The sequence below is a fragment of the Haliotis rubra genome, unplaced genomic scaffold (assembly GCF_003918875.1).
Source record: "Haliotis rubra isolate DU_JTF1 unplaced genomic scaffold, ASM391887v1 Scf871, whole genome shotgun sequence".
In the NCBI taxonomy this organism is placed as follows: domain Eukaryota; kingdom Metazoa; phylum Mollusca; class Gastropoda; order Lepetellida; family Haliotidae; genus Haliotis; species Haliotis rubra.
The window spans coordinates 20,154-32,326 of NW_025767603.1; the positions used below are offsets into that span (position 1 = coordinate 20,154).

Below are 12,173 nucleotides of genomic sequence, written 5' to 3' on the forward strand. Positions count from 1 at the left end.
TTATCCCACGTATATTGTCGTGTCAACGCAAACGCTTGGGGTATAGGCCTTCAGGCCACGTGTATTCACATATCAACACCGATACATTGAGTAATGGCCTTCAGACCACGAGTATTGACACGTTTACCCCGACAAATGTACTTGTAGTAATGGCCTTCTCGGCACGTGTATAATCTAGGTTCACCCCTCTCCACCTGACTGTCTATCCGCCAAAATGTTCACAGAAGTGAGGGGCTAAAGTGCTGCATACCTAATCTACCAACATCTCTGGTCACATGACAGGAAGAGAGTGGTGTGATCGTCTATTGGTTAAAGGCGGTGAGTGTTGCTTTAGCCCCGATGATTTCACAGTATTCAACAGTAATTATCATGGCGTGTCATGTCAATATGGGAGGAAAGTTATGCAGGTCCAATTTGCTGAAATCATTCCATCTATAGCGAAACTACATTATTCCATCCATATTGCTGAACACGATGTAAAATCATACCAAATCACGTTGGTTTCACAGATGTAAGGGCAGGGGTCGTTGAAGAAAAACACATTTAAGACACACCTTCAAGACAATATCATTTTATGGTTATAAATCGGAATTATTTTACATTGTAAACAATGGATATCATTCATTAAGAACCTATTATAACCATGATGGCGTCTCGGCTTTGCAAGAGGGAAGTGGTGTATTATTGTACCTGATACTATGACAAAGTAGACAAAGGATATTGTATAGGATGCAAATTGTTCACAAACAGAGAATCAGCATTAGATGTAGACACGTTGTATTGGACACAGGTAGTTCCCCATAAGTCCTTGTAAACTAGTCCTTCATTGGAAAAGAATTGAAAATCACCTTGAGTTCCAGTGAGATTACTCTACGTTTACATTGACAGCATCACTTCCGGTTGAACCATAGTTACTTTGTGGAGACAGAAGGGGGTCGTCAATTGCAAGCTTGCGATATACCGACGATGACTTTCGACGTCGCTTGATAAGAACGATGATGAGGGTGGAGATGACGACACACGCGAGAGTAGCAGCCACAGCGATTCCAGCTGCTGCCCCAGCAGACATAGCACTTCCGGTAGACGACGAAGTGGCCTCACCGCCCTGTGCATTGATGAACTGCATTGCTTCTTGATTTTTACGCCAAGTCAGGGTCAAGGGGTCGAACACCACCTGATTGTCAGTGCTTGGGAGCAACAGCGGAGCAGACTGGAATGGCGGCCGACGGATTTTGGGAAGTCCAACTTCTGACAAGGAACCCGCCTTCAGGCAATAGTTGATCTCACAGCCTTGATCGACGTAGGCCAGATGTTGACTGTAGCCTTTGGGACAGTGCTTAGGCCAGCTTTTGGATTTTTGGAAGAATGAGTGCAGTGATGGCAAGGCCGAGTTCTTGTTACCCTCAGGTTTAGGGGTCATAGCAAGGGGGTTACCAGTTGTACAGCTGATGAAACCTCCGAATGGCATGGAATACTTCATAGCCAGCTCGTAGTCATCACTGATACAGATGTGGAGGTCCTTCCCCAGGGTGCGAGTGTAGAAGTTGACAGGGCAAGTCTTTCCTTGAGTGAGAGGATTGTTAAGCTGTGACGTGTACAGGCCTCCGAAGAGGTAACCAGACTCTTGAGACACCGGTCCCGTAGCTGCGCACCAATGCATGATGTAGGTTGCTTCGCTGTGGTAATAGTTGTCGTGGCAACACTTGAAGAACAGCCAGCAGGAGTGACAAGAGTGGACCGACTTTCGAGTCGGACAGGCGTCCTGTGTGCAGTTCTACTGGTTCATACCCATCTGGACAGGTATGTCCTCCTGTCTTAGGGTTCACTTGGTCGAGGCCAGAACAGAGGTCGCCGTTGTTTGATCCTGAGGACATACTACAGGTTTGAAAAACTCCACCAAATGTCAGATTAGTGTAGGGACTTTTACACGTTCCGTCATCCAGGTTGGCGGCAGGGCTGAAGTTAGGCGAGTCCAGTTCAGTACATCCCCTGTATGTGTTAAACTCATAGTAATGCAGAATTGTCTCCTGAACAAGGTTCTGAAGTTGATAAAGGATGGAGTTGGGCAATTCGGGGAGTGAGACAGAGTTGATAAGGAAGAAGAGGGGGTCTCCAGACCTATCCACGGCCACCAGTTCATGGTCAACCTCGTCGGTCCAGTCGTTGGCTGTGAAGTTGGAGGCCTTGAACATAGGACCTCCTAGAGTATCGATCTGAGAGGAGGATCTGTGCTGTTCATATGCTGTCTTCACTTCCTTCGACGTAGAAGAATGATAAGAAACGTCGATACTGAAAATCCCAAACAACGATGCACTCGCTCCAGCCGTTATTTGACTCTTTGAGAATTTCCTGCTGTTCACAAATTCCGCAGACACCTGGTCCTCCTGCACCAAGGCGGCACCGGCATCTACATTGGTGACGACGTGTGTACCGAAGTCCCGCACAAGAAGTTCACTGTCATAGCGTGCTTGGTCCGTCTTGTTCAGTTGCAGACTTCCCGCGATACTGAGCAGACGAGACTTGAACGTGGGATGAAGAGCGGCGTCGGGCTGCAGCTTGGCTGTGTAGCGAACGTACCTCAGTTGGACTCGAGTTGTGTAGGACCTATCACCTATCTGTTTGGACTTCACATTTTCAAAGCCGGAAGAAAATTTACCACTGACTTTCACCGAGTCATAACTAAGGCCCGCATCGACGTTTACACCGTGAGCCGTGGTACTGGTATAGTTGGACCAGTGAGAGATTAGTTCAGCATAAACGTTCAGCTTACTTGCCTTCAAAGGGATGGTGTTGACTGTATCAGGGATGAGGTAACGGCCGTCTTCAGTTGTCCGACACCTGGAGTAGTTGTAGACGACGACGAGGCCGGAGTCCACGTTCCGCAGGTTGTCCCAGCCTTGACCAGGCAGAACCTCAAAACGCTCAAGTTTTTGTTATCTCTGTAACACGCTCGAACGTCACCTATGGGAAACTCAGGTTTGTTTCCAGAGTCAAGCACTTCGCCCCCTAATACACTGGCCACACCACTGACGACGAGGACGAAGCTCAACATGTCGACTGTCCACCTCGCCAACCGCCCTCTGAGTGATTTATTTCCTTACAGATCACATGATATGACATCGTCACTGAAATGCTTCCTGTTCCCACAATAGTAATGCGATTTGATCGTAGTTTCTATCAATAATACAAATATTACAAACTATTTATATCGCTGCCGTTATTATTTACAGATTAGAATATACGAATGCAGCAGAGGGGGTTCGGGTGATCCTGGCACATTCGGGCTGATGGGGCTCATCATCAGCTCAGGGCCTATGCCAAACACGCAGCCCAAACCTCTATCAGCTTTCTGCATTATCCAGAGTGCCAGTAGGCTGTGTTCTTGGCAGCAGACTCCGGTACACTCCCAAAGTCAGACAAGGCTAAAGCACCAATAACTATACGGAGTCGAACAACTTGGTACTTCGGATACAAGTGTGACATTTAATCAGCGATGTCCACATATCTTGTCAGTCACATTTTTGCCATAACGGACAGAAAAGTCACTGATATTCAAATAAGTTCATTGGGTTTATAATCGATGAAAAACATTTAAAAATAATTTAACACCATGTTTTAACACATTACAGAATGTATAAAGATCTAACACCATGTTTTAACACATTACAGAATGTATAAAGATCTAACACCATGTTTTAACACATTACAGAACGTATAAACATCAGACACCATGTTTTAACACATTACAGAATGTATAAACATCTGACACCATGTTTTAACACATTACAGAATGTATAAACATCTGACACCATGTTTTAACACATTACAGAATGTATAAACATCTGACACCATTTTTTAACACATTACAGAATGTATAAACATCTGACACCATTTTTTAACATATTACAGAATGTATAAACATCAGAGACAATGTTTTAACACATTACAGAACGTATAAACATCAGACACCATGTTTTAACATATTACAGAATGTATAAACATCTGACACCATGTTTTAACACATTACAGAATGTATAAACATCTGACACCATGTTTTAACACATTACAGAATGTATAAACATCAACACCATGTTTTAACACATTACAGAATGTATAAACATCTGACACCATGTTTTAACACATTACAGAATGTATAAACATCAACACCATGTTTTAACACATTACAGAATGTATAAACATCTGACACCATGTTTTAACACATTACAGAATGTATTAACATCTGACACCATGTTTTAACACATTACAGAATGTATAAACATCTGACACCATGTTTTAACACATTACAGAATGTATAAACATCTAACACCATGTTTTAACACATTACAGAATGTATAAACATCTGACACCATGTTTTAACATATTACAGAATGTATAAACATCTGACACCATGACACATTACATGTTTTAACACATTACAGAATGTATAAACATCTGACACCATGTTTTAACACATTACAGAATGTATAAACATCTAACACCATGTTTTAACACATTACAGAATGTATAAACATCTGACACCATGTTTTAACATATTACAGAATGTATAAACATCTGACACCATGTTTTAACATATTACAGAATGTATAAACATCTGACACCATGTTTTAACACATTACAGAATGTATAAACATCTGACACCATGTTTTAACACATTACAGAATGTATAAACATCTGACACCATGTTTTAACACATTACAGAATGTATAAACATCTGACACCATGTTTTAACATATTACAGAATGTATAAACATCTGACACCATGTTTTAACACATTACAGAATGTATAAACATCTGACACCATGTTTTAACACATTACAGAATGTATAAACATCAACACCATGTTTTAACACATTACAGAATGTATAAACATCTGACACCATGTTTTAACACATTACAGAATGTATAAACATCTGACACCATGTTTTAACACATTACAGAATGTATAAACATCTGACACCATGTTTTAACACATTACAGAATGTATAAACATCTGACACCATGTTTTAACACATTACAGAATGTATAAACATCTGACACCATGTTTTAACACATTACAGAATGTATAAACATCTGACACCATGTTTTAACACATTACAGAATGTATAAACATCTGACACCATGTTTTAACATATTACAGAATGTATAAACATCTGACACCATGTTTTAACACATTACAGAATGTATAAACATCTGACACCATGTTTTAACACATTACAGAATGTATAAACATCAACACAATGTTTTAACACATTACAGAATGTATAAACATCTGACACCATGTTTTAACATATTACAGAATGTATAAACATCTGACACCATGTTTTAACACATTACAGAATGTATAAACATCAACACAATGTTTTAACACATTACAGAATGTATAAACATCAGACACCATGTTTTAACACATTACAGAATGTATAAACATCAGACACCATGTTTTAACACATTACAGAATGTATAAACATCTAACACCATGTTTTAACACATTACAGAATGTATAAACATCTAACACCATGTTTTTAACATGTAACAGAATGTATAAACATCTGACACCATGTTTTAACACATTACAGAATGCATAAACATCTTGCATTATGCGTTAACATGCGACATAAGGTTTTGAATACAGCAGAGACTCTATTCTCAGCATATAACAGGGAAGTAAAGTGCAGAGTTTAACCGAGTATTTCATCACGAGGTTTGAACAAAGCCATCAAGTACAACCTCAAGTAGAACCTTCCCTTTCAAGAGTACAATTGTATCTCATTCCTGTTTCGGTGAAGTGTTGAACTGTACATGTGTGTCTATCTTTATGATGTATGTGTCTGTGTGTACGCATGACAGTATGTGTGAATGTGTGTCGATGTGTGTACTGTATGTATCTGTGTCTTTGTGCGTTTGCGTGTGTATTGGGTGTGTGAATGTGTGTACGCGTCTGTGTGTGCTAGTTCATTTCTGTGTATGCGGCTTTTGTGTGTGCGTATCTATGTTTGTGCATGTGAGTGTGTGCACGCGCGCGTGCGTGCGTGTGTGTGTGTGTGTGTGTGTGTTTGGGATGTGCATCAGATGCCAATTATGTATGAAGTGTTATAGGCACACAACCTTCATTTCATTTTTCACATTAAATACCAATAATGTTATCAGTGTTTAGAGATATTCAGAACAAATGATAAGACCTACGGTTAGCTTTAAACTGTGTTTGAATGACACGAGGAAGTTTCATGCATTCAGATTATTTCATCCGCATTGACAGTGAACTACAGCCATGGGTAATGGTGTTTCAAATGTGTCTTAAATTATCTATTTAGAATTATTGCCGATTAACACAGACTGGGTTCAACTTGGGGGAAAAGGCTAGCTTACACCTCGCTGATCCGGTGGTTTCGGACGAGGCGACACTTACACACAACGACGAACATTCTATTTAACATAAAGGAAACAACTGATCGATAACTAAAGGCTGGAAGACTTTAGGTAACAATGAAAGTATATTCTTTGTTACCCATATTGTGAAACATAACCAGTCTCATACACATGTGCACACATAACTTTTGCCAAGCAACCATTGTTTCTGCATTTCGTCGCCTGTGACGTCATTAAACAGTTGAACGTGACGTCAATGAAGAGGGTCGTCACACTTGCTTACCGTGTTTTACTGCACAAATGTACATGAATAAAATGGATCATAAAGAAATTATCACACTCGAGCAAGTGTGTCATACGATTTATACGAAACTCGTGCAGAATTATGTCCACACTCGTTTCGTATAAGTCGTATGACACACTTGCTCGTGTAAAATCTCTATTTATGTATGTTTTAACAATCAACCCCAACATGCTAGAGGAACATATAATGCTAAATGAAGACTAACAGGTGGAATATTCTGCGACGATGAACATATATGGCATTAAGCAGCGTTTGAAATAAAAGTTCGATGTCTGTCTATAAATGGGTAACAAACAATAGCATATTGTCCTTAAACAGGTAGGATGTAAAGTGTTCGGGCTTTTCAAACGATAAGTTTTACTAGATTGTCCACTACTTTTTGGTCATGACTTTTGTTAAACAAAATATCGAAAGTCTCACAGAGCGCTTTTATACCCAATATGTAAACCAGTCACTTCAGAGAGCGAGGCATAACATCCAACAGGATTCACGCAGTCGTTGACCAGTTCCCTAAAAGTGGTTGAGTAGGGCTTTACGCCGCCTTTAGCAATAGTTTAGTCACAGAACGGCGTTCGCCACCACAAATAAGCACCATCGAACACGGGTCTTAAACGTAATGGGTGAACGCCTTACCCACTCGGCTACCCGACTGCCCCTCACTGAAACTGATGACACCAACTGTTGGCTAAAAGGTTTCACATGACTTTTGTTCTGTTAACCGACCACTGCCTTCCAGCATAAATCATCACTTATTCACTCAGGGAAACATTTATATGCCATTCCGACGTTCAACTTTAAATACGTGACTGTTTAAATGAGGACGTCGAACTAGAAAGTCACATGTTTCTAGAAGGCGTAATGAGGAAGTTATCTACGTCCTTCTTGGTAACTTCCTGTTTGGGAAATATTGCATCAGTGTTTGCATGTATGGCGACATTACTTAAAATGACTGACTGAAATGATAATAACCAAACCATGTAAGCACGACATTTCAATGAGTCCGACCTTGCTTGAGTGTTATAAAATCCAAAAAGTACCAAAGCTTGGGATGTAAACGGTGCCAGTAATTGGCACAATCAATGACACATTTTACCCCAGCTAAAGTAAGGCAAACCATTAGCCTTGAGCAGATCTGCATGATATGGTAGGGGTTGTTTTCACCCCCGCTGAGGAATCAGTGTCTTAGAAACTGATATATCTTTATCAATCGTGGCCCAAACTCTTTGAATCAGGGCCCCTACCTTAGAAAAGCTGTAAACTTTAATATGTTACGATTTGGTTATTTAACATGTAAGCTCAAGTGGCAAATATAATCTTTTCATCTGACGGATTCTGAAGAACAACCCCATGGTAGCTGGGATACGATATTCTATTACAAAACACCAATATTAGGCCACAATTAATCCCGGACGCGTAATGTAGTATTTCCTTATATCGTTTCATTTTAAATATTTAATATTTATATTCGTAACCGCTTTTCGTGGTTTGCAAATACGATTAATTTCCTTGTCACGCATTTCGTTTTGTAAGCATTAGGTTGTGACGTGTCGTGGGCATAACGCGTATCTATAAAGCCTGGACAGAATTTGTAATTCTTTTTCTTTATAAAACCCAAGGCAGCTGTTGCCAAGGTGACCACAAGATATACTTTCATAATACCGTGATTATAATATTATATACGGAAGGGACAGGGCAATGTCTCGCAAATCTTCCTCGGGCTCAATAAATCAGACTGAAGTGTGTTTTTAACACATTAGTATCAGTAAGTACTAGAACATGATGTAGTTGTCAATTAATCATGTATTCATAATGTAATCAACTTACTTACGATTTTGAGTGATAGGCACATTCTGGGGTAAAATAACGTATATTTACAACCAACATATTCATTGTTGTGAACAATATTACCAACTGTAAAATTGATATTATCTTCACTGAACATATTACAGTGCTGTTGCATTTTGGTTGGTTTGTTACACCACTGTTTAACGCCGCGGTCTGTAAATACTAAAGTCTGGGCCAGACAATCGACTGATCAGCAGCATGAGCATCAATTTACGCAATTGGGATACAATGACATGTGCCAACCAGGTCAGTCAGCACGACCACCCGATCCCGTTAGTCGCCTCTCTAGTTAACTGTATCAGTTGCAGTTTTAGACGCCCCGTGTCTGACTGCAGTTCCCAGGGCAGTGGGGTAGCCTTGTTGTTGAAGCGTTCGCTCGTCACGCCGAAGGCCCGGGGTCGATTCCACACATGGGTACAATGTGTGAAGCCCATTTCTGGTGTCCCCCGCCGTGATATTGCTGGAATATTGCTAAAAGCGGCGTAAAACCCAACTCACTCACTCACTATAGTTCCCAGAAAAGAAAACAACAATGAAAGTGACTGCCAGTTTCTTCAAATCGAACTAATATTACCTTGATTTGAGCCCCTCTCATATCACTGCCTGTTATTACTTTCACGATCTATAAAGCTTTCGTTAATCGCCATACGATAGAAAGTTACCTCCAAGTTGTAGGGCGTCCCTGTCGTCAGACGACTCATAACAGGATTAGGTATATGTGCAATCGTAACCGTTAACCTGTTTACCTTAGTCTACATTAGAACGGCCCTAGTTACTTGACAGAGCTCTAGCAAAATATACATAATCATAATATGGATTGTTTGCCTTTCAGGTGACTGAAATCAACCCATAACAATTAACAGGTATATTATACACAACGACAAAAAATATCGCAACAGCCATATTTGGATATATATCGCTGATGTGTGATTCAATGTGCTCGCTATATTACGTGTGTAAACAAATGTTTTTTCACTGTTATTTGTAGAGCAAATATTGATACGTTTATGTTGATTTACAAAATTGCCAAAATGGGGAATTTCGAGTCCAACCAACTAAGGCTGTAACAGGCCTATCAGAATTCCCAAATCAGTTTCCTTTCATGTCACTATCATGAAGTTCGTAGAGTTTGCAAAACACGGAAAATGTCAGTATCTGGTGCAACCTCCTCCATCTTGAATTACCTGTTCAACCCTCTTCCTCACTGTAAGATTGTTCCATTCCTAGTGTAGCGCCTGTTCCAATTCATCAACAGTCTGTAGTGATGGCTCCCTCTGACGTGCAAGAATGTCCCAAATATGCTCAATGGGTTTGAGGTTAAAGGGCTTCTGGCTGGCGAAGGTAGGGTAGTGACAGCTTCCCGACGCAGAAAATCAACAACAGCACGCACACTGTGTAGTAGAGCATTATCATCCATAAAGACTGGCCTTGTGCTTAGAGGATGATTGTCAAAATGAGGCACTACAGCCCTGTTCAGGATCTCTGTTTGGTATCGATGGCCATTAATGGTGCCTCTGACTGTTTCCAGTGGCAGCTCACAGTCATATGACAAGCAACCCCAAATCATGACAGAACCGCCGCCAAACGGAACCTGTTCCATGATGTTCCTCTGGACCTATGTCATATCCGTATGTCGCCAAACACGTGCTCTACCATCTGCGATGAACACCAGAAAGCGAGTCACATCAGACCAATGGAGTTTTCTCCATGACGCAATAATCCAGTGAGTACGTGTTCGACACGATGCCAATCGTGTTGTTTTGTGGACACGTGACAACAAAAGGTCTTCTGATAGGTCTTCTGCCATGATATTAAGCAGTTATGAGACGATTACACGCGGTTCTGGGGCATGTGCGGGGATGAGGTAACCCCTCCCTTTTCAGTGCTTGGTGCAAAAGGATAGAAGAGCTGCATCTTCACTTTCTGACGTCTAGCGAGGTCCACACGGACGGGGACGGTCCATGACGTCATTAGTCTGCTGATGCTTACTTAACAAACGACTTATTATTGAAGGATGGCGACCCAGATCCCTTGCCTCATGGACATACCAGCATTTCTCCTGCCATAAGTTGCCAACTGAGTTTTCGTGGACCCATTGTTTAATTTAGACAGAGGAATCAATGACTCGTAAGCTTTACTCTATACAGTGACAGATTTCAAAACATGATTGTCAAGGTGGACAGGGTACATGTTTTCCTCGTGCCGTAGATAGGACACGTGCTAGGCATGCATTTGATCATGACTGGTATGGAGGACAGGATATGCCATAAACTTAAGATCAATAAAATAAGATCACCTATACTTATTTATGAAAAAAATGTCTCTTGAAAGCTTATATTTGGGTGTTGCGATACTTTTTTCTTTGTGCATATTTCCCATGTGTGTCCTCTCAGACTTTCTGACCACCTTCTTCCTGGGTGGGGAAGCAGCTGTGTATCCAGGTCCGCTCTCTCCCTTTTACTTCAAGTCTGAGATTGTTGTACTGATCCACGAGACTTCTGTAAACCCTCCATGTTGTAGTTTGTTCTGGACCTGACGGCGTGGGGAAGATGCCTAGGTAGGAGTCATCGACCCCTTCCGTCACATATAGTCATGGAAGTATTCGGGCCAAGCTCCCTAAGGTGCTACATCCATCGCCTTCGGCCTGGCGTCTTGAACATCAAAAAGAGGGAAAGGGGGATCCATTTGCCATCCGTATCTTGCGATCGTACTTGCTTGTATTGCTCTGTTAGGCCAAATTCTTGGGTCCTTCTCCGTTTGACCTGTACTACAGTGAAAACACTCCCCTTGATGCTGGGAAATCGAACTCATTCTCGATTGCTCTTATGATAGCCATCTCTAGGCCTTTCTGTTCTGAAGTTGGAGCATAATGATCGTTACATTGTTTCACCTCCAACGGAACAGTCGGGTGTACGTCGTATATAGTCGGTCGGGAAGAAACTACAGTGGTGTACAGCTGGTTCCACAAGCGTCGGCAACTGGAAATGTACTAACCATGTATACACTGTGTCAGCTTCTTGGAGGTATCTCAGCTGCACGTGTGGGAAACTCCAGGATCTTGCCATCTTCACCGTCTGTGCAGTCATCCTTCATAGTGACACATGGTCCCTCCAGGTGAACCTCAGCTCTGGTCTGTTGAAGAACGGGGATTGTTGTTCTGCGATGCGATGCGATGAAACGATGAATCAGTACAATAAATCGACTGGGCGATGCGATGAAAAGATGAATCAGATAAATCGATTGGATTATGTGATGAAACATGAGAACTATAAAACAAATCTGAGTGTTGAATGCGATGGAGCAGAAAACGCCTAAACAGGCCCCTTTCAACTGTGTGAATGTAACTGACATAACAGTGTAGATATTTGTCTAAGGAACTCTAATTCCAGATTCGCCATATTGTTCATTCCATTCTGGTAGGATCATACTAGTGTCCAAGAAACATGTCCAAAGCGGGAATTGAATGGACAGGTTGATCAGATGCATGTTTTTCTGTCTACTTGACCGTTTTCTTTCTGAGTCTGAACAACAATATGCAAATATTTGTCCACTTTCCAAAACACATTGGCCACTGCCTTTTCACTGACTTGTCTCAACGCAACAATTTGCTCAACTGACTCAAATTCTAGTGGAAATG

At 41.3% G+C, this 12,173-nt stretch overlaps 1 protein-coding gene across 1 annotated transcript; it reads right to left on the bottom strand.

Moving 5' to 3' along the window:
• Positions 1–555: 555 nt before the first annotated feature.
• LOC124263212 (macrophage-expressed gene 1 protein-like) lies at positions 556–3,073 on the bottom strand. The gene is given in 3 exon segments (XM_046697796.1): positions 556–1,744; positions 1,746–2,920; positions 2,923–3,073. Coding segments are annotated over 3 exon segments (2,184 nt in total). The 5' UTR covers positions 3,053–3,073; the 3' UTR covers positions 556–865.
• Between the last annotated feature and the right edge of the window lie 9,100 nt (positions 3,074–12,173).